The sequence below is a fragment of the Coturnix japonica genome, chromosome 5 (assembly GCF_001577835.2).
Source record: "Coturnix japonica isolate 7356 chromosome 5, Coturnix japonica 2.1, whole genome shotgun sequence".
In the NCBI taxonomy this organism is placed as follows: Eukaryota; Metazoa; Chordata; class Aves; order Galliformes; family Phasianidae; genus Coturnix; species Coturnix japonica.
In genome coordinates this window covers 47,000,430-47,023,688 of record NC_029520.1, presented here as the reverse complement: position 1 = coordinate 47,023,688, position 23,259 = coordinate 47,000,430, and the positions used below count along the sequence as shown (strand labels likewise).

At 46.1% G+C, this 23,259-nt stretch overlaps 1 protein-coding gene and 1 long non-coding RNA gene across 2 annotated transcripts; one reads left to right on the top strand and one right to left on the bottom strand.

Moving 5' to 3' along the window:
• Nucleotides 1–1,656: 1,656 nt before the first annotated feature.
• Nucleotides 1,657–7,848, bottom strand: ZBTB42 (zinc finger and BTB domain containing 42). Its single transcript, XM_015865686.2, is given in 4 exon segments — nucleotides 1,657–6,136; nucleotides 7,419–7,512; nucleotides 7,514–7,612; nucleotides 7,615–7,848. Coding segments are annotated over 4 exon segments (1,818 nt in total). The 5' UTR covers nucleotides 7,834–7,848; the 3' UTR covers nucleotides 1,657–4,730.
• Nucleotides 7,818–17,377, top strand: LOC107315368. Its single transcript, XR_004307433.1, has 3 exons — nucleotides 7,818–9,508; nucleotides 14,562–14,700; nucleotides 16,906–17,377. It is a non-coding gene; the product is annotated as an uncharacterized LOC107315368 (long non-coding RNA).
• Nucleotides 17,378–23,259: the final 5,882 nt, after the last annotated feature.

Below are 23,259 nucleotides of genomic sequence, written 5' to 3'. Positions count from 1 at the left end.
ATCTCATAAAACTCACCTCAACAATAGCCATGCTTTGCAAGAGCAGTGGGAACTCACCTTGCCAGCATCTTGCAGGACTGAGCCTTTCCAATCTATGGTGCCCATGATGGATTTCAGTCCTGGAGGACACCCATCCTCACAACCCAGCAATGGGACATAGCCAGGAGAACAGACATCCCTTCAGGTTAGACAGTTGGAAAAATTTCTTCTCTTTAGGAGTGGTGAAGCATTGGCACAGCTGCCCAGGGATGTGATGGAGTCACCACTCCTGGAGGTGTTAAGAACTACAGAGATGTGGCACTGAGGTACACAGTCAGTGGGCATGGTGAAGGTGGGTTAGAGTTGGACTAGGTGATCTTAATGGTCTTTTCCAACCTTAACGATTCCACACTATTACCCCTTGCTCACAATGAAGGGCTGCAGCCCTCCCTGTGTGCCTGCAAGTCAGGAACCTGAGCCTGGAGGCATCTGAAGGTTCCTTTGGTCCCCTCCAGCATCCACTCAGTAGCTAGGTTTCTTCTTCCACATTCTGCAGATTTAATTACGTTATCAGAACAACAGTTATCAGGATCTGGAATGCCAGAATTCACATTAGCAATTGATATCAACAACAACAAAAAAAAGCACAGCACGCCCACACCAGCACAGACGTGGGCTGCTCCCCTCAGTCTATGTGCAGTTATTTATAGCTGCCCATATCCCAGGAGAAGCTCTTTCTGCTTCTTCTCCCTCCCACCCCCGGACCCTTCCTTTCCTCACCCCCCACCAAGGAAAGCTGCCTCCCTAGCACAGCACCCAGATTTGAGCAGGGTGAGTTATATCCCCTTCCACTCACTTACAGAGCACGCCACAGACAACGCAACTGCGGGGAGATTTCCATCCCTGCTCCCCTCCCCAAAAAGCAGAAATACAAACTTTAAAGTATTTCTAAGACTTTTGCCTCAGAACCAGATGTTGCAGGAATGACACACATCTCTGTGCTCCCTATGGATGGGGATGGACACACAGGCTGCATCAAGCACAATTAAATGCAGGAAATATTCCTGTTTTGATAGCATTGCAGAGAAGAGACTACCTGACAGCAGGAGGGCAGACAGCTGCGCTTGCACACCAGATCCACCTCTCATTTGCCCTTCCCTTGAGGAGCACCATCCCAAAGCAGCCTGACTCCAGCAGAGCCCTTTGCCTTGCAAGAATTAAGCAATAAAAGGCGTAATACAGGTGCAAAACCATCCGTGGGCTCCTCTCCTCCCCCCAGGCAGCAGCTGGTGCATGCAGCTCATGTCTTCCTCCTCCCAACCCCAGCTCCTGCTGAAGCCAAACAGCTGCAGGACAGCAGGAGCTGGGGCAGAGCTCAGCTCTTCCAAACCTACTGAGGTTCTGGTGCCTGCACAGCTCCCTCCATCCATGTGGGCTCAGGATCCAACCGTGCACAGTGCTCTGCATATCTACAATTCCCACCGACCCAAAAAGAAAGAAATGCTGGAGCATCGACTTCAGTGGGCAATATTGGTGGCAGGTGGACTAGACGATCTTAGAGGTCTTTCCCAACTTTAGTGAGTCTACAACAAACGCCATCAAAGCGGTAGCACCAGCTGTACGTCACAAAGAACAACCCCAACCACCCTCCCTTCCACTAGAGGGGGAGGAGGAGGCTCAAGTTTACAACTCTAGCACATTTTATTTCGTGGAAATTCGTAAAGACAACAATCCTAGTCACGATTGTCACATTGTACAGCACATACCAATACAGTTGCAAACAGAACTCCACGCAAAACTAAGCGCTAACAACAGCTGAAGTCACTCTCCCTGCGATTGTCGGACCTAGGCTAACAGCACAACGCTAACACTGAAGGAAAAATAGTTCACTATAAAACAGTGATAGAACGTCTTTATAAAATATACTCCATTCCAATAGCTTTTTCTACATACTGTATACTATAAAACTCTCCCACAAAAAAATTAGTGTCTTTAAATATACATATTTACTCTGAACTGCACCAAAGATTAAAAACAATTAAAAATATCAATGATTTTTTTTTGTGAGTTTGTTTTGTTTGTTTTTACATCAACTTCACAGTATTTGTTTGCAGTAGAAGACAAATCCAGTGTTTAAAATGCAGCGCAGCACCGTCCCCTACTGAGACGGCGACTGCCCCACAGTGACAGAGTTCCTGCAAAGACGAGCCCAGTGTGCAATGGTTTGAGTACTTCTCTGTAGAGCCACGAACCCCTTGGAAAACACACTTAGAGCTACTGCAGCTTCAAGTCGGAGACACAGAAAGAGAGCAAAAAAAAAAAAGTCACCTTAAGAACAAAAATAAGTGCAAACATCTTTACTTTAGAAATTCAAGCTATGACGAGTGGGAGCACAAATACCAGACTATGAGAACAGAGTGTTTGTGATGGAGAAAAGAATGAGAAAAGGCTTTTTTTTTCTTTTCCTTTTAAAACTTTCGTCCTGTATTCACTGCAGTACAGAGTATGCTCACAGCATCAGTTCAATGAGTTATTCCTATACTAACGTCAGACACAAACTTGGTTCAACCTTTCCCTGCTCCATACACCAGGGATGTCTTATGGCACATCCTCTTCTATGCTCTTGAAAAAAATAACCAACAAAAAGAAAACAACACCCCAACAGACTGAAGGCTGAACGGGAAAAAGTGTAACAAGGATGCAAAATTAAGATCTCCAGCTCCAGTAATGCTGACTCTACATTAACTCTTCACATGTCGTTCAACATGCAAAACCACCGTTATTAAAGTGTAAAGTAACTCGTTTCGAAATAGATTAACAGTAACAACTCCACTTCAAAAAAACAAAAAAAGCTAATAAATACTATATCAAGTATCTTCAGGAGAGAAAAAAATAACTTAATTTTAGTAGAAAGGAAAAAAAAATAACTTAATTTTAGTAGATTTTGTTCAGTGCTATTTCCAATCACAGCAACAAAAGGAGAAATAGAACAGAAACTGATTAAGTAGAATAAGACCACAGTACCAAAGACACTTAAGTTCAAGATAAAGAACTCTCCCACGACTCCCCTATGTAACAGGTTCAGCAAAAATATCTTACAGTTGAGAAATCAGACTGAAAACAAAACCCCAAACTATAAATAGAAGCAAAATTTCACATTACACGTACATTCATAGTTTAAGAGATGAATGGGACAAGGCTGCAACAAGTATATCTCAATTTTTCTTCTTCGAGAGGATGTACTTAGCTATAACAAAAAAGATAATAAAAACCAATCCCATATTACTTATGTAGGTAGTGCTCAGGTTTTGGACCAGAGGGGGAAGGCTTTAGGCAATTCTTTTCTTTATAAGGTGAAATACAGTATTTTAAGCACACCTTTAAGGAGGGAAAAGAAAGAATCAAACTCAGTGCTTCACGTTCATTTAAAAAATAAACTTATGTGTTTCACAGAACAGTTCCAGGAGTGTCAGGAAAACTGGTGAAGATCAGTAATGGAGAACAGCAGTCGGAACCCTCAGATGTCATTCCATACACGCACACCTCAAAGGGAGAACTCGACGGGGTGGGAATCATTTGACATAAAGGATGCTCTACCAGGCGAGGCATTGGGTTGTGTTTGGAGTAACGCTGGTTGTGGTTACAGGCAGCCTCAGCTTACAGGAATTTAAAAGAAGAATAATAAAAAAATTAAATCCCAAATCCAAAAACCTCCCCTGGAAAGGTGGTGAATGGCTGGGTGGGATGGTGGGGAGAGCTGGGCCATGCCTCCCTCCAGCAGTTACCCTTCATTCTACCCTCAGGGATTGCACAGAAGCGGGCCCAGAGGGATCACCAACTTCATGAAGAATATAAATAAATTAAATCCTGAGCTGCTGATCTGAGTAAGGCAGCAGGGCATCTCCTGCCTTCTGCAGCAGCACCAGCCCAAAGGGGTTCCCACCACATCAGTCCCCGCATCTCAACATTAGGATTAAAGCAGCCAGGGACAACATAGATCTGTGCCCATTGGGGCCACCAGGCAGATCCATAGGTGAGTACAACAGGCAGGAGGGAAATAAGTCAGGCCTGTAGGCAAACCTTCACATTCAATAGTGGAGCTACTTCAAAATAAGGAAGAGAATTTGAAGAAGTGAGCAGTACCAAAGGTGTACCCAGGAATTCTCACCTCCCCACCCACCCTTTTTACTTTCTGGGCCAATTAGAGTTTCCTCCAGCACCATAAGGCTGCTGCCAGCTACTCAAGAGAGAGCTCTACTAACTTCCTCTGCACTGAAATGTATTGAAAGCATCGCTCATCTCTCCAAACATCTCTGGGCAACATGCAGATGGATCAGGGGAATTTAACAGGATCCAAGCATTCCTCCAGAACTGACAATCAATCCTTCTTCCAACTTAAAATAAAAGTTAATAAATAAATAGAACCTCCCCAACCACGAAGTGAGTGCTTCCAGCACGAGAACAGGTGCTAAATCATCGCAGAATGACTGAGATTGTTTCACATTAATAATGGAACGTGGGGAGATCTGAGGGGCAGAGAGGGGCAGGGCTGGGGCAATGGGAGGCAGGATTGCATTGAAAGGCCTCTGGAGTGTGTACCTCTGCATCTTTTAAAGATCAAATACCTGAAAAGTGAATATCACCAAAATAAAAAGGGGGAAGGGGGGAAAGAAAGGAAAAACAAAAAAATTCAAATGCTGCCTTTTTTCCCTGCTTTAAGAGGGTGGGGGAAATAATAAGAATCCCATGTCTCAAACAACCAAAGACTTGACAAGGCCACAATGGAACTTGCGGATGTGTCTGTACAGATCCCCCGACTGCGTGAAGCGTCTCTCGCACCACTTGCAGCCGTGGGGCTTCTCGCGGGTGTGCACGACCGCGTGGCGGCTCAGGTTGTGGGAGTACTGGAAGCTCTTCCCGCACTGCCCGCAGGTGTAGGGCTTCTCACCCGAGTGTGTCCGCTCGTGCCGCTTCAGGGTGTACATGCAGGAAAAAGTCTTCCCGCAGAGGGTGCAGGTGGGCACGGCGCCGTCGGGGGATAGGCGGCTCCTCGTGCCATCCTTATCGCGGAAGTGGGAGCTGAGGTGCAGCTGTAGGACGTGCGGGCTGGGGAACACCTTGCTGCACAGCGGGCAGATGCAGATGTGCCCCGGGGGCACCAGCACGCCCGCAGAGATGTCCGCAGGGTCCATGTCGTCCTCGCTCTCCTCTCGCTCTTGGTCGAGGTCCTCCTCCCGGCCGTGAGAGCTGCCATTCCCTGCGAACATGTGTCCTAACCCTGTCACCAGGCTCTTGGCAGAGTTCCCAAAATGCTGACTCTCCGGACTGCCGGCTTCGCCGTCCTCCCGCTCTGACAGCGACTCTTGTTCATCCTTCACCAGCGGCTCGGTGCCCTGCTGCTGGCTGTCGGAAGCCAGCTGTCCGAAGGCATAGGAGGGCTGCGAGGAATCTCTCCCCAGCACGGGTTTGAAAGACAAATCCAGCGCGCAGTCGGCCTCGCTCGACACCGGGGGACGGCTGGCAGACCTTTGGGACAAAGGTCCCGCACAACTATTGACATTCGCCTTTGTTTTTCCAGCTGCCGCCGCACAGGGCTCTGCCTCGGCCGGGCTGAGGCTGGGGGGGCCACAGGGCCAAGCAGGGTGGGAGCCCACCTTCTCCTTGCCCACGGCCCGCTCATATTCCGATCTCACTTTGCCCCCCGGCTCAAACTCATCGAGGAAACGCTCTGCTTTGTCCAGCACGGCCGCCTCATCGCCCGGCTTCTCCTCCAAGCCCGATTCTTTATCTTTCAACTTGCCCTTGCAGACTTTCACAATGTCATACATGTGGAGGTAGCTGGCAGCTGCTAGCACGTCTTCCACCGGGAGGCTGTGGAACTCCAGCTTCCCCTCGTACATGAATTCAAGCAGCAGGCTGAAGGCAGGGGCCGTGACAATGTCACTGTTCAGATGCACAATATCCCTTTTGTCTAACTGGTCCCTGTAGAAAAGATGGAAGTACATGCTGCAAGAGGCGAGGACGGCTCTGTGTGCTCGGAACTGAGCTTCTCCAACCAACACAGTACAGTCACACAGGAAGCCCTGGTGACGCTGCTGACTCAGACACTGCAGCAACTGGCGGCTATGGTCTGGAAACTCCATTCTTCCTTCATAACCTGTTCAAAACAGGAAAAACTTGAATGCTACTGTAAACTAAAGCCTCCTAGCAGCTGGAGCAAACAGATCGGCTTTGGGGTAACGCGAGGAGAAAGGAGAGCCGCGCAGATAGCGTTTGCTGCTAATTGGGTGTAATGGTTTTATTAAGGGGGGGAGTGGGGGGGTGAGGAGGAAGGGGGGGGAAGAAGAAAAAGGAGAGAGAAAAAAAAAAGGATAAGCAGCACAGCAGCTCCTCATCCCCTCACACCTGCTCCAAACAGGAAAAACTTGCTTGGAAGTAAACAAAAGCACCAAAAGCAGCAGCCCCTCCACCTTTGTTTCTTTCACTTCATCAAATTAAGAGGAAAACACAGGGAGGAAAAACAGAAAAGAAGAACAAGCACCAAACTCCGCAGGCTCTTCCCAGCCGCCCATCTCAGGGCATCCCCCAGCACTGCCCATCCCCGTCCCGCAACGCAGCCCCCATTTAAACTTTCTCCCCCGTCGTTATGCACCGAACCACAACACAACCCGCGGGCGGCGCTGGGGACGGGGCGGTATCTCCGGTATTAAGGGGGGGGGAAAGAGGGGGTGGGCAGAGTGGTGGCACCCCTCGAGTTCCGCATGCAGGAAATAAGGGGTAAAATAATAATAATTAAAAAAAAAGGATAAATGAAGGAAGAAAAAAAAAGTTTCCCTGGAAGTTATTAAAAGCCGAAGGGGGAGGAGGGCAGGGCCGGGTGCGGTGCCCGCCGGGCTCTTACCTTCCCGGGGCGCGGAGCCGGAGCCGTGCGGGAGGAGCGCGGAGCGGTGCGGGTGCGAGCGCGGCGCGGCGGGAGGGAGGCAGGCGGGCGGAGGGAAGGAGGAGTGCTCGGTTTGCTAATTACACCGCAAGCTGGAGAGTCAGCTGCTCTGACATCAGTTCGATGGAAATGCTACCTCCAGCTGTGCTCCTTTTAATGCCATATGCTACTCCAAATCTCGCTACCAGCCAACCACAGCTTGCTGCCTTTTAAAGTTCCAGCAGCCCCATTTATAGCCCGCGATTAAATCCCACAAACTTGCCCCGAGCCCGCCCCCAGGACCCCCCCCCTTTCCTCCCCTCCAGCCGCAAAGCTCGTTCCCCGCAGCACCGCGGTGACCTTCGCCGGAGCAAGCTGGGGGGGGGGGGCACAGCGGAGCCGCTTTTCGCTTCCCCCCCTCGGCCCCCCCCACACCCCGTCCTCTCCCGGCTCCGCTGTCCGTAACTTTGCTGGTCTGTCTGTGTCCCGGTGCGGCGGGGCTCGGCCGCTCCGTACTCACCGTCGTGCGGCTGCGGGGCTGTGCGGCCGCATGTGCGCGGTGCGCGGCGCTCCGCGGGTGCGGCGCGGGGCCGACGGGGCTGCGGAGCAGGTTGTTTCGCCGACCGCTCTCGCGATACTTTCCTTCCGAGCTGCGGGTGTGAGTGTGTGAGTGTGTGTGTGTGCGAGCGTGTCTCTATGTGTGTGTGTCTGTATGTGTGTGTGTGTGTGTGTGTGTGCGCGTCCCCGGCTGGTGCACACAATAGCCCCCGCCGGCCCGGCCAGCCCCGATGGCCGGTGCGTGCTGCCGGCTGCTCCCTCCTCCTGCTCTTTCTCCTCCTCCTCCTCCTCCTCCCTTCCTCCCCTCCCGGTCGCTGCGTTGCCCGTCCCGCTCCCAACTCCGGCGCACTGCCCGGTGTGTCTGTTCCAATGCACATTGTTAGCACCTTCGTACATCAGCGTTATCAGCTGGCGTGTTTGTTAGTAATTTAATCCAGCTCTTTGCTGCTCTATCCTCAGGCTCTGTGTTGCAGCAGTCTGTGACTGTTTTGCCACTTTTCCCTTACAGACCTCAACCATTGAATTGGGGTTGGCAGCGAGTGCCGGTCTATTTGGAGCACCTTTAGTGACTGCGTCATCCCAAAGCTCTGCATAATGTAATGCCGTTATCCACAGCGCTCAAACTGGGAAACCCCAGCCCAGAACGGGGAGGTGCCCACTCCAGTGGACAAATGGAAGGTGCTGGGGATACATCCATCGCTGCTCAGGGCTTTAAAAAAGAACAGAGGATGTAATTCCTTCTATTCTATAGAAGGATAGATATAGATTCTATAAGCCGGGAATCATAAGTTCACAAGGATCATCCAGTCCAACCCCTGGCTCCACACAGCATCACCCAAATCCAAACCCTATGTCTGAGAGTGGTGTCCCAGTGCAGGTGCCGTCATGCCTCCCCTCATCCCTCTCTGCTCTGGGCTGTGCAAACCAAGTAGTTGTCTGCAATGTAACAGTACTTTATTTTTAGTAAACTCATCACAATTTCACAGTAAACCTGTGGTCAGTACCCAGGTTGAGATGCCATGCCACACACCCAAGCCTGTTCCTTCTTAGCATCTGCTCCCCACATTGCTGGCTTGCTTTCCAGAACCTGCCAAGCCCTGCATTCGCCTTCACACCGGGCAGCAGCAGACACACAATGCAGGTGTTGTGCTCATTTACCTGTGCCTGTATAAAATACTGGTAGTACAACTTGCTAGTGTAAACAGGCCCAGAGCGATTACTCGAGGCAAAGCAACAGGAAGAACTGCCCCAGAAGCTTTTTTTTTCTGTGAGCTGCTCCGTTCTGAAAGCCATTGTGAAAGCACAAAGTCACAAGCAAATGATCTGCTTCCAGCCCCAGGCTGGGGACCCCGTACCATTCAGAACAGGCTCTGTTTTCAGCCTTACCCCGAGGGGGAAGGAGCTGCCTGGCCTTCATATCTTGTAGGGAACACTGGGACCAGTACCCAGGTTGGGGGATATCACCACCATCGCATTGCCAGATGTGGGGACAGCTGCATGGAACAGGAACTGATGGAGAAAGAAGGCTGGGAGCTGACGCATTGGGCACCCTTTGTGCCACGTGCATTCCTGGGCTCCGCTAAAACCCTTCTGCAGTTTTAGGGCAGAGTGGAAACTTGGCTGTAATGGCAGGGCTTTCCTTTGCCAGCCCCAGTCCCTGTTTTGTATGCTGCCAAAGCCCACAGAAATTAGTAGAAAACCAACTGGATTGGGTCCATGGAGCCCGAGGACTCGCTTCCATTCCTTCCCCTTTGATCCCAGGAGAGAGCATGTTTACCCAGTGGGGCCTCTCCATCCCTCTTCATGGGCCAAATGCAGAAGTGGTAGCAACAGGTTTTTCACGCAGTTTAATCGTTTTCTTTCTCACCTCATTGGGTAGCAGCCTCTTTGTGTTTGTTTCTACATGATTTCCGTGTTTTTATGTGATTTTCTTTTTCTTCCTTCAGTATGGCATCTCCTTTGTGGGAGTCTAATCGCATTTCTGAGGGAGAGGCAGGAACTGTGTAACACTGCAGGCAATGGAGATGCTTCAGATCTATTGGTCACAGCAAGGTTGGTTTGCAGAAGTTCTTCCCAGCTTTTCCAAATGTTGATTTAGACAGACATCTGCACGCATTAGAAGGATCAAATGCTTCATGTTGTCCCCTAAAATAGCCCCATGCAATTAAGAGAAGGAGCTGCCACTGGCATCTTTGGATCTTCCCCGCTTTCAGTCTGTTCCAGCATTTACCTACAGTCAGAACCAAGGTCAGCTTTCAGGAGTCACCCAGTTTACATCCAAGCCATTGACAAGCAGGGTGAACTTTCCACAGATCCTGTCCTAGCACATCCTGTGGGACTCAAGGAAGCATTAACGTGAGCTATTGCCATTCCAGACATTAATCTGAGTATATATTGCAGACATCCTCCTGAGCAGTGTGCTTATGTACATGCTATTAGCTTTATGGCTGTCCTGCTGATTCATCCCTGATAACAAGACCTGTGTGCACTGGACTGTTGGTGAGCATGTATTGCAGCGCCTTATGCCTCCACTGTCAAACCATCCTACAGAATGCATAGACTCCTGTTAGCCTTAAGCTGCATCTATAAATTGCATGTTAACTCATATTTTCTGTAACATCAATAAGGACAGGCTGATCTAGGAACAAGCATTAGAGGTGCAATGGGCTCTGCAGGCTCTGAGCCACCAGGCACTTCCCATCACACCTGCACTGCATCTCCAGCAGCAGCAGCTGGGAGAAAGCTTCTTCCTCTTCCCTATTCATCCTTCACAGTTTCACTCTGCCTGCCGAACCCTCAACTTCTGCTTGGTCTTGTTACAATCTGCTGTATTTTGGATTTCTAGAAAGTGTAAATGAAGGGACATTTTCAGCCTGTAAAAATCTGTTGGTGTTTTTTTTTTCATGTACAGGGTTTATACAGGTTGAGGAAATATGTGTGGTATCGATAAGGCACCATCTCCTCTCTGGGAGGTTTTTTTCCCTTTTGTCCTTACTAATCACCCTGGCAGCCATATTTCAATGCTGCTCTGGTTTGCTTGCTTACATTCAGAATCTAATATACATTTACTTTGGAATTATCTAATACAATTAAGCAACTTGCTTCCTTTTTGATATTTGCTTTATTTATTTATCCATCCATCAATCCCCAGGAAGCAAAACCAGGAGCCTGTGTTATAAATTAACAGGTGGATGGAAGTTTGTAGCAGGATATATAGAGGGTGACAATGAGAGGTTGTAAATAATGGCAGATTGTAAGAGACAAAATTGGTGTCTGCTTTGGGACCAGGCATAAAATTTACCAGGCCCAGGCAAAACCCTTTAAATCAGCAGCTGATTTGTTCTCAGTGCTGTAGGGCCCAGTGTGGAGTTACAAATATCATGCTAAAGGAGAAGTTCTTAACTGGTGTTGCTCTATTTGTAAGGCAAATAGTACTCTCTGTTAACAATGCACTTTATTTTAGTAACTCCCAGAAGAAAGCAGAGCTGAATATTGCAGACATGTTTTGCTATGTCAGAACTGGGAAATCTCACGGTGGAAACACTTGCTAAGCAAAAATATAACCTGGAATAAAAGGCCCCGTACAAGTGGTGTTTGGGTGCCAGTTCAGCAGCAGTTCCTTGGGAAGTGCTTTGTCCCAGGGTAAATCAACCTCACCTCCAACTGTTACCCTGAGCTTTGTGATACAGAGGGTTGATGAGTGTACTTATCTCACTGCCTGCAAAAGGTCTCTTAAGTGGGATGTTGTTGGTTTGCTGACTATATTAGAATGAGCACAGTGATCCTGGTTTGATAAATCTTCCACCTCAGGTGTGAAAAGACTCCATCTTTTCCCAAATGCATGACATATAATTTTAGTCTTCCTTTGATTTTTGCTGTTCCATGGCAGTTTTGTATCAAACCAGGGTGAGCATCCCAAACACAAGTTAAAACAAACAAACAAATATACATCTCACTTGTCTCCATTTCACATCCTAAATCCTTCAGTCATGCCCTACACAGCTCACACAATCATTACTACAACCTCTGTGCTGGCCTTAGTGAGGCCCATTTCTGCCCTCTCTAAGCCATGCTGATGGCTGCAGGAATCACCTCTACTATTTCTTTGTTGTTTCTTTATTCAGGTTCTGAATCACAACCAAGCTCCTTGCTCCCACCTTCAAGGCCTTCTGCATATGGATTGCTTACAGTGGCATCATCTCCTAGCCCCTTCCCCACTCACCCCAGACATTCTTTCACACCCTTGTATCATTTTTATGCTATCCAGCGGGGTGTCTCTTGCTTACGGATCCAGGCTTCTTCACTATCTTGTCTCTAAATACATAAACTACTAGATTTAAAGTGTAATAGATTTATTCAGCATGGGCATCTCCTCCCAACATGTCAGCTTCTCTTTGCTCTCATTCTCCCTGATCTGGTCAAAGGAGATGGGATGAGGATTTGGGAAGAAACAGGATTGGACATGAAGGATTGTAGGGGGATTGGGAGCTGTGTGCAGAAGGAAGCTGGGCTCGTTGTGTTCCCATCCTCTGCTCAACTCTTTTGTGAGTCTGGGTCAGGACTGGGCTGTGAATGGAGAACCAAGGGCTGCAAATGGGGAGAGTAGGGCTGACCATTTTCCTAGTCAAAAAGAGCTGCTGTTGTCTTATAGTAGCCATCCCACTGGTCTCTCTTGTTCCTTCTAATGTATTCCAGGTGGAGGGAAAGTCCAGAGAATGTAATGTAAGAAATGCAAATAAAAATATCTTTCTAGACTTCCTTCTCTTATGTGCTGTCTGCCAAATCCTTCACTCCCCTCCTTTACTGTTTTGCCTATGGATGTTTTATGCTTTTATCTTGCTGTTCTGGTAAAAGAAGAAATACTTGCTGTGAGTTTACATAACTTGCTTTTTACTACTCTGGAAATGAATGTGGAACTTTGGTCTTAATTAGACTCTCAGTGTAGGTCCTGATCTAATGAATTGCTGAGATATGTGAATAGCGTTAAGAAGGTGGTTGCTGAGTTCAGTGGATGTTGGCCACTCAAAGCAGGTTGTAGGGCTGGGTCTGTGGGGACATAAGTGGAACAAAGGATGGTGGAGATGTTAGTAGAGAGTTAGAGAAGCTGAAGGGTGCTCCATCCCTGGAGGTATCCAAGGCCAGGCTGGATGGGGCCCTGGGCAGCCTGAGCTGGTGCAGCCAGCCCACATCTGTGATTCTATGATTAGAATATATATAACCCATTCTGTGATTCTATGACCCATTCTGTGATTCTATGATTAGGAGTGGACTCAGTCATCGTTATGGGTTTCTTCCAACTCAAGATATTCTGATTTTAATATGGTCATTTGCAGAAAATGAAAAACAGACTGTACTAAAAGTACAACTGAAATCCAAACAATCTCTCTGCCTCCTGACCAGGAGGTCAGATTGCTGATTTAACTCATCTCTACAGGTACAGCAGACAAATGTCAAGAGATTTATACGGAGGGGAGATGGCAAAGAAATCACAAGTTAAATGGTGTTTGAAGTGATGGGAGAATCTGGGTAAACAGGGAAAATCTGGCAGAACAGCAGAAGGACAAAAATGGTGAAGTTCTCAAGAGAGGCTGATGAAAAGTGTATTTTACATACTGGAAAAATAAGATGGGTAAAGGCTAAACCCCACAATCCCTTACTCACGCAAGGAATCCAGTTGACTGAAATACTTGTGTGGAAGTATTTCTGTGGGTAAAGATTTGCTGGACCACCTCCAGGAACAGCCTGAGGCTGATGTGTTTGCAGGGACTTCTGTGTGCCACCTCGTCAATCACAAGGTGGGTTTTGCCAAATAAATCAAGAGCCCCTCAGCTCAGCATGCAGGGATGTGGGGTGGCAGGACGGTGACACCAGGAGCAGGGCCAGCAGTCACCAGCACAGCCCCTCTGCCCGGGGACACCGCTGCCAGCACAAACTTGCACAAGTCGGTTTGGCGGCTGGCCTAGAACAACACGGGGCTGTTTTTTCCCTTTTGTGCCTGACTCTCTTGAGCTGGAACAATGTGAGAGTTTTCAGTTTTGTACGCAGGAGGAAGAACGAATACAACCCCCCTTTTTTTTTTTTTCTTAAGTTATTTTTTTCTTTGCTGTACTCATTTCTGTGCGTGGTCTGGTACAAAGCCAGGTCAGCACATATTTTATCCCAGCGACAAGTGTACGCGCAAAGGGCACAAGAGGCAGCTGTGGTTGAGTAGGGGCACCTGTAACAGCCATGGACACCAGAGCAAACCCACAGTACTTTGCAGAAGGAACCATGGGTGTGTGCGGCCCTGATGTGCTGGGCAGGCAGGTGCTGGCTAGCCTAGGACCTAAAGGGTTAATTTCCAAGTGGCTTCTTAGAGCAGATGTTCCCATGTGTATCCCCTCCTTCCCTCTTCTGACACATTTCCTACACAAACAGCAGATTGCATTGCTGCTGTCCTTTTGATCTGCGGGAGGGGGAGGAAAATCCCACACAAATGATATTAGTTCTCTGCTCAGGCAGCCTGGTGACAGCGCACACAGCCGTGTGCCTCCCTCCTGTTTCGTGCTACCCAGATGTCTCCTCTGGGACATCTCCTCTGCTCCTTGCACACCTCTGGAGCTGCTCTCCTTAAAGCCTGTAAGGGAGTGGGGCTGTACGCTGGGCAAATTGTGGGCAAATTGTTGTTACAAAGCATTGCTTGCTGTCTAAGCACAGAGAGAGTGCTTGCACACCTTCCCCTTTCCTCCAATACAAGAAGAAGACAAGTCAGATAAACTTAGCAGTATGGCTTAAGGAGAGCATCCCTTATGGGACTGTAGCGAAGATGCAGATTCCCTTGGCACAATACCTTCTGGGTGCCAAAACTGCATGGGGCACGAGGGCTGCTAGAAAGGATATGGTGAATAAACTCATTGAAATGCATTAAACAGAAGGCGCTGGTTTTGACTGGCAGAGCCACAAAGTGCTGGCAGAGCGAAGAATGTTCTGGGGAAGTATGATGTTTTGATCACCCTATTTTTGCACTCAGCCCTCTGTATCACTGCTTTTCTTTGCTAGAAAGAAAATCCTAATCAGTTTGTGCCTTTGTTCTGACCCAACATGGCCTTTTTTGTATTATCTCCAGATAAAGATAAGGAAGAAAGCTTGATGTCGCTCAGCTCCAGGTGGGAGTGAGAGAAGCCCTCTAGATGTATGGTGGAGATAATCATAGAATAATCCAAATTGGAAGGGACCCACAAAGATCATCAGGTCCAAGGAGGTGGGTGAGTAGTCACTGATTTTTCTTGTAGCATCCTCATAATTCCTTCCTGTGACATCAGTGATCTGAGAAGGATCAGCAGTACTGCCTAAAAGACCATGCATCATCATTCCTTTGGGATGGCTTCGGGATGCTGAGAGCTGCCACATGGATGCAAGCACCTGATTGTTATAATATGTTTTGAAGCAGGGAGTGGAAAGGCTTGGACGTGACATCGTGACCAGCCATAACAGCAAGGAGGGGAGAGGCTGGTTGAAATGCTCTAAATAACAAATTATTTGAAACCAGAAGCAATTCCAAATACTCTCTGTGTATTTGCAGATGTTATTCATATAGAAGGAGAGTCACATGTCGTCAAATAACCCAAGCACTCGCTTGGAGAGGAGCTGGTCCCTTGCAGCAGTCATGCAAAAAATCACTTTGCGGTGACAGCAGCAAAGGGAAGAGCACGCTCGTCATGCTCCTGGAGGGAGAAGCGCAGGCTGGTTTTCCTTCTCAGTGTTAGAGCTGCAGCAGCTTTTCCATTAGTTCTTGTGATGGTTCTTCAACAGTATTTCTCTGTCATTTTCTATTTTTGCCATTATCTTTGGATTTACCACATTTCTGAGTTCGCCTTGACTCCAGGGGAAAGAAGAAACTTGCCCAATTCTTTGTGTTCCTCATTTATACCTTCTCACTATTTTTCTATTGTAACCCATCAGGTGAACCCTTATTACAAAGTATAGGAGTAGAAAATCTGGAGTTTGCCATACTTTCATTTCCCTGTAACCTTTCCTAAGCTGATGAGATGATGGCAAGTTGGAGACTGACAACAAAAGCAGTGGGGAGAACGGGGACAAATGGATCCCTTCTAATCCTCACCTGTCGTTTCCCCAGGGTCTTTCACTTTATTTTGTTTAGCAGTAGCAACAATAGGAAGCAGAAGTTTTTATCAAGTAACCAGATGTTCTTTGCAATGCTCTGAAAAGTGAATGTTTAGATTATTTGTGTGTTGGCCTTCACTGCTGTATAGTCTCGAGACTATTAAAAATAGGTTTTGTTTTCTGGCAGCAGCAAAGACACCAGAGTGCTTGAAGCAAATTAATTTCAAATTCAAAAGAAATAAGGTGAAGGAAGGGGAGCAGTAATGGGAGAAAAATGGAAAAAGTTAAAAATAAAAGCTCTGGAGGCAAGTATGTTCAGGCAGACATCCTGGCAAGGGCAATTGCAGCCCCCAGTAGCTGGTGAGGAATACAAGAGCTCACCCAGTTTGTGGGAAGATTCCACTGGCCGTGTGGATATACTTGCTTTTAGGGGTTATTCTACCCAAGAGGTCATGTTCTGTGATATCAGTAGAAGCTGAAAGCAATTTTTTGTGTGCGTTTCCCAAGGTAGGCCATATGCTTCATTCCCATCTTCTGCTTGACCCACTGTGTAGCCCAAGCTCTCCTCCCCAGCTGCTTTTACAGGTTGTCCCAGCAGCATTAGCAGAGCTCTTGGTTCCAGAATTTGATTCAGGAGACCGTGGGATGCATCTCAGCTTTGACTTCTGGGTTAAGCTGTGCTGCAGCACACATATGGCACAGCTGAGGAGCAGAAGGCAAGGAGGTGTTTTTCAGCTGGTAGGAAATTTTTCTTCCTAGGTCTAAATTTTATCAATTTCACTGCATTACATATATTTAGAGATTGTGCGTGTCCATATACTTCCTACCAATGAGCCTATAACCTTGTGGAAGCCCATAGGCTTAGTAGACTTGAACGCAGCAAGACTCAAATTCTTTCCTTCTAACATCAAATCATTCATTCATTACTGTGTGATTTATTCAAAGGCTGTAGCATGGAAAGTAAGAAGTGCCCGTTGTTGCCAATAATATAGTCATGTGAGGCTTAATCCTGTAAACACATGAAGCAAAGTTACTTATATATCTAAATCTTTGCTGAATGCAGACATTTGAATGTAAACTCCTCAGCCTGAACATACATCTGTACAGTATTTAATGCAAAGGGTTTGATCCAGCCTGGGGTCTTTTGTGCTAAATATATAATAATTATTATAGTGAGTGTATTAATGATTTGTTTGTGTGCTGCTCTTACATCTAGTGCCAAATAATATAGAGATCGTGTATCTGGGAAGAATTTAGCCCTTAGTATTTTATATCTGTAATAATCCACAACTGAGTTGCTGGATTCCATCTCATTTGTATATGCCATATTTTATTTTTTTTTCCAGAACATCTGTTTAAACCCACACTGGATCGCTGCCAGATTAGTGGAAGGGATATGGTATAAAGAAGACTTTTGTTTCCTTCGAGCAAGGAGAAAAAATAAGTTACAAGTTGGTGCATATTGCTGAGAAGAAGCAACTTTTTCTCTCCAGAAGCAGATGTCCTGTAGCGTTCGAAAATGAAATGTTTTTGTGTCTTGCAGGCAAAGGTTCTGCATTTCAACAGTATTGATTGTCGGTTTGTACAGGCTGTCAGCCTGCCGTGGTTAACCTACCAGTTGTTTGAGAGACAATCAAGAGCAATTAAGAATCACATTTCACAGTTTCAAATGCATCCATATTGCCACTTTATTCAAAATCCTTTTTTTCCGTCTTGGAAAGTACACTGGTGAGAGAGAGGGAGTTGTTTTCTTTTTTCCCCCTGCCAACCATATTTTCATTGCTGGCCAAATTAAAAGAGATATATATTGCTCATAAACTTGCTGCAGTTTCTTGATTAAAATCTTACATGCAGCCCTCCTTTCAACATCAATCTATAATAATAAGGAGTGAGCACATTGCATTTCATTTCTTTGTATTGTGCTTGAGATGCAAAGCAGCAGGGAAACATCACGGAAAGATTCAGCTGCCGAACAGCCGCACAATGAGAATAAGGCCGTTCTTTCCAAGGACAAAACTTAGTGATTTGAAATGGGGAAAAGAATAGGTAAATTAAAATCAAGAGGAGCCAAGTGCTGAGCAGCTGAGGTTACAGTGGAGCTAGCTGTGCAGTGTTTTGCATCTGACAGAAGCAAGGTAACTGAGAGCTGAGATCAACCTGTTGCCCATGTGACATGAAGCATGGTGTGCTAGCATAACTCCAAGGCCTATGGTGCTGGGAAGGGTCTTGTCACCCCTCTGCCAAACACTTTTCTAGGCTCTGTTGGCCTGTTGGAGAGATGTGATGGGGACATCGGGTTTGGGTGCTCTTTTGGCACAGATCAGTGATGGGGACTGGCTCTTTTCCTAGGTGACTAGTGGTAAGACAAGACGTAACAGCTTTATGTTGCACCTGAGGAGGTTCATGATGCACATTAGGAAAAAATTCTTCTCAGAAAGCATAGTGTGGTATTGGCACAGGCAGCCCAGGGAGGTGGTGGAGTCACTGCTCCTGGAGGTGCTCAAGAATGCTGGAGATGTGGCACTGAGGGACGTGGTCAGTGGGCATGGTGGGGATGCGTTGGACTAGGTGATCTTAGAGGTCTTGACAACCTTAATGCTTCTAGGTTTCTATGATTCTATGATGTGTTGTAGTGTGCCAGGCTCTGTGCATGCTGTGCTGTCACCTTGACTGGTAACTTCAGTCCAAATACCTAGGAACCATCTCAGCCTCATGAGCCAACATAGCTCAGAACGACTTCAGGCAAGGACCAGTGTTATGTGGAGTAACACAGGCAGATTTTGCTGTTGGGATTATGCCCCTTACAGAACACAGTGTTCTGCATTGCACACATGGAAGGCTACTAAGTACAAAGCCCTAAGCAAAACCATGTACATAAATCAGAGACTGTCATACTTCTATGAGAGCAACTAGCAGAAGATGTCAGCACATGCTTGGCAATTAAGAGGCTCAGAAAGGCTTGTAGTCTGTGATATCACCCACGGAAATCATTTGATTCCTGCCTTGCTTTCCCCTTTATCCCGTCATCATTTAAACAAACAAACAAACACAGACACACACAAAAGTAGCACAGAAGGTTTAACAGAATGAAATCTTCATGATTTAGAATCTCTAGATAATATTTCAGAAGTAATTGATGCCAACTTTGGGCAGTGAGAGCATCAAATGAAAAGTGCTGAAAATGGGGAATCACAAGAAAAAAAAAAAGGGAAATTATGCAGCTGAATAATATCGTGAAGCCGTCTCCCACACGAAAATGTACACACACAGGTTCTGATACCAAAGTTGGTGTGAGCATAAAAGTGAAGAGTTTCACATTCAGTAAGATGTTGTCAATTCAAAACTTAGATGACAGGGATTTCTGTGCAGGACCCTTCTCTGAGCATCTTCACCTCCCCTCTGCACAAAACACAAGTTTGTGGTCTCACAATCACATTTTCCTATTTTTAAAATGTGTTTTCTCTGCTTCTTGCTTTATGAGAAAGACAGTGAAACTGTAAGAGAAACTGTCTTGACAGAGGAAACAGAAATGGGTTTACATGCGAGTGACTGAACAAAGTAAACACCAACAAAAATAGAAAGCAAGGTTTATTTTCTCTCTGATCTTTCATTTTGGTGATATTTGTGATTAAGGAGAACTTCCAACACTTCAGACAAAAGGGGGATTTTTAAGGAAGTGAAATAATAGAGAGTTCAGATGTTATCATGCCGTGAAGCCGTATCTTCTTTTTACTGACAGCAGGATACAAAGATTTCTTGTATTTAGAACTCTACTCTAAACCAGCAAGAATTCTCTATCTAAATGAACTGCAGGTCTTTGCATCACACTCAGTAGCTCTGTCTCTGTGAGACCGACTCTTCCAGGATTAAGCATTCAAGAAAACTAAATGTCCTTTCGGTCCCCTCTCCTATGTTTGACCTGAAAAGTTTTCACTGGAGTGACTTAAGCTGGAGAAAATGTCAACTGCCTGAAAAACACGAATGTGATTTATGGTCCCCAAATCTCGGTCCTGATACCAGAGACGAGAAATGTAAGCTTGCTTTGACAAAATGTCTTATGCTGATCTTGATCCAACTGTTGACACTGACATTAAGCAAACGTACCAGGGTATAATTACATTTTACACCGATCCATAAAATATTCATGCAATAATAATGAATACATATATGCAATCATACAATATCATCATCATAAACTGTGGTCAAATACATATGATATTTACAATGCTTATACTTTGTGCATATAAATACGTATTCATTAGAACTGAAACTAATTAGTGCATGGTCAATGACAGCTGAGAATATTAAGTACCACAACCTGAATTATGCTTTCATGGGCAATTTTAAAATGACATTCATTTTCATGTTGTGGGTCAGTTTACTTCTCCAGCTATGACAATATTTCTTTGCAATGGAAAGGGTAGTGTTTATACTAACTGTCATGAGAATGTCCAAGTGGTTTCTGTGACTAGTAACCAAATTAGAGAGTTGAAAGTGTCTTTAACTATACTGACGGTAGTCTATTTTCATATTTAAAATTGGCCTTTCCCACAGCTCATTCAAGTTTATGTTCTAGCCACATGTCCCACAGATAAATAAACAGATGCTCTATATAAAGAGTTAGATCATATTCTGAATGAGTGAGGAACATATGTCATCATTAAGGGATGCTTCAGTGCCAATGCTGGCATTAAGGTAAAGGAAAGAAAACAAGAACTTGAAATGGAGCGGCATAATCCCAAGGAAGTTGTCAGAACCAGGAGGGAGGTTATTTTCACTGGAACTGCCAAGAAAATATCCCTCAGCAGTTTTTGCTGGAAAACAAAAGAATAGCGAAAGGAATGTTTGATTTTTAATTAAAAGATGTCCTCTTTTGTCGGCAGGTTTTGGCTGAAACAAAAAAATATGGTGTTTTTTTTTTGTTTTTTTTTTTCAATGTGCCCAAACCCAAAGTGTTGTTTGAATAGGTCTTTTTGTGAGAGATTTTAAGTGTGACGTTCTCTGATTAAAACAGTGACAGAAGTAACAAAACTGGCATTTCCCAGGAATGTTTTTTCCTTGTTAAAAACCTAACTTCCAAGTAAGAAATCTTCCTAATCTATCTTTACACACACTACTGATGAAAAGAGGCTATCCAGATATAGCTGGTAGCAGATCTTCACTGTCTGGACAAGATTAGCTTGGTGCCATTGGCAGACTTGCAGAGGGTACTCTCAATCCCACTGCCCATGACAAAGATGTTAATACAGCACCAGTCCCAGTACCAACCCCTAAGGAACACCATTAGTCCCAATACCAGCCCCAGAGAAGCACCATTTGTCACTGGGATTGCCCTGTGCACACACAAAAGGATGTTAGTTCTTAGGGTTTAGGAAAACCGAAAGTGAAAAATCATCCTGTAAGTAAAAAAACCAACCACCGTTATCTGTAAGCGCCTCTACCAATTGATTTGGCAATTTGATCATAGCAGATAAGCACGGGATGAACGCAGCAAATCTGGGGGAAAGCAAAGGGCTGAGGGATGGAGAGGGTTTTGTGATCAGCAGTGCAGAGGTCACAGATGCAGCCAGAAGGTTTATGTGGGATATCATTTCAAGTGACAGCTGATTTCCTAAATCACAAACTTTCTATGGTGTGTTCGAAGGTATAGAATTATAATGTGCAGAGCACTGGGAGAACAGCTGCTTTGACACCAAATTTCCTCTTTAAATTCTCTAAGACAGGATTTAGGTCTTGGATGAAATCCACAAGGATTGGGGCATCCAAGGGTGGGGAGGGAGAGAAGGCAGCAAGGAATGGAAAAAGCCCATTGCTCTCCTTTGGCATAACATGGCGAATTAAGGAAATGTGGGTGTCGGGCTGCAGAGCCCTCTGGCCATGTGGTGCTTGGGAGAGGTGAGAAGTTCTGCATCTGTGGATCGTGCTCCAGCTCTGGAGGAGGCTGCTGAATTTAGCACGCCTCTGTTGGCTCCTGTTGCGTTGGTCAGCAGCAGTCTGCAACGGTTTGGCAGTATGTAGCTGGATCTGTGTGAGACTTGGCTGCCTGTGTGATGTTTTTATGTACTTAATTTGAGAAGTGAGCGCACGACAGAAATTTCTGATGGCCTGATGCAACTGAAAGTGTAAAGTGCTCTGTGTGCTTAAAGGGTCCCATAAAGCCCCAGATTCAAGTGTAACTGTATCTGGAGGAAACACACATCCTGCACTCCTGATGTGGAAAGGAAACACAATTAAGAAAGATGTGGGAAGTTTTTTTTGGTGCAGAACCATTCACACTGACAAGCTTTGGGCTATTTCTTGCTGAAGGCTGTGCAATCACCCCTGTCAATGCATCCCAATGTCGGGAGTGAGAGAAGAGGTAGCATGGCCCAAAGCTTGAGCTGTTTTGTCTCAGAGGCTGTGGCTCCATGGGCATGTTGGCCAGGCTGGCAGCCGAGCTCGTCCCTACGTCGCTACAGCTATTGCATTTAGTGACAGTTTGTGGGAAACATCTGGCACAGCATCTGACTGACAGCTACAGAAAACTGAGAAATATCAAAGCAGCCACCAGGGATAACAAAATGCCATTTTAGGCATCTTAAACCTCATTTTCTTCTTGCAGACACCAGAGCTAAGCCAAGGGTAATTGAGGCAAAGTCACTGCGTTACACTCAAAGCACGCAGCTGGACCATCCAGGTTCTCCTCTTTGTACAGTCACTGTTTTGGTGTGTGGCTCCAGGACAAGCTGTTTTCTTTCCCCCAGTTTCTCTCTCAAAATAAGGAAGGAGGCAGCTTACAGCTTTGGTCACAGTGTTATCTTTCAGTGCATATAGACAAGTTAATCACAATTATGGAGCCATTCTACCTCCATTTATGGCTGTCCGTAGATTTTGTGACAGTCCTGCAGCCAAAGGGAAAACAAAAGTAGGAGCTAGAAGGAGAAACTTATCACAGTTTATCCTAAATGCAGATGATAGGCCGCTCACTTGAACTCATCATTGACCATAGCAGATTTTCCATGCAGAATATCTACAGGAAGTCAGATGTTAAAAATACAGGTTCTAGAGGACTAGAACCATGCTTTAACATTTGGTTTTCCTTCATCCAACACCCAACTTCCCTGCTATCACAAACTAAAGCTAATAGTATGATGTGGGGGAAATCAGGTCTCTGTGGGGCTCAAGTGCAGGATCCAGGTAGTGAACAAGCTACCTCACATCAGCCGAGATGTAATAGCTACATGGGTAGTTGTTCCTACAAGCAATAACAATAGCTCCTTACAGCAGGCGTGAGCAGTTTTAGCTCTGCTCTCCCCATCACGAGAAGTGCCATTCCCCTGCACTTACAGCATGCACATGGTTGTAACAGCTTGATTCAGCTGACAAGTGCTAGCTTGTCAAATCGCAGCAGCTCGATAAAATGTCTGAGCACTAATAGTGAAACCTCACTGAAAAGACCTCCTTGAGGACATGTCCATGCTTAAGACGTGCTAACAGTGGATGTGGTTGTACAGTGAAGAAGCTATAGCAGGGAGCCCACAGTGTTCTCCCCAGGTCTACAGGAAGCTCTGCAGCTTCATCACCCAGTGACTGCTGCTGCTATCCAAAGTTGTTGCTTAAAATACTCTCCGCTGTTGGAATACACCAGAACAGCTCTCCTCCCACATCCAGCCCCCATACAGAATGATCTAAATGTTAAAGCAGCAACAAAAAGAGTGTTT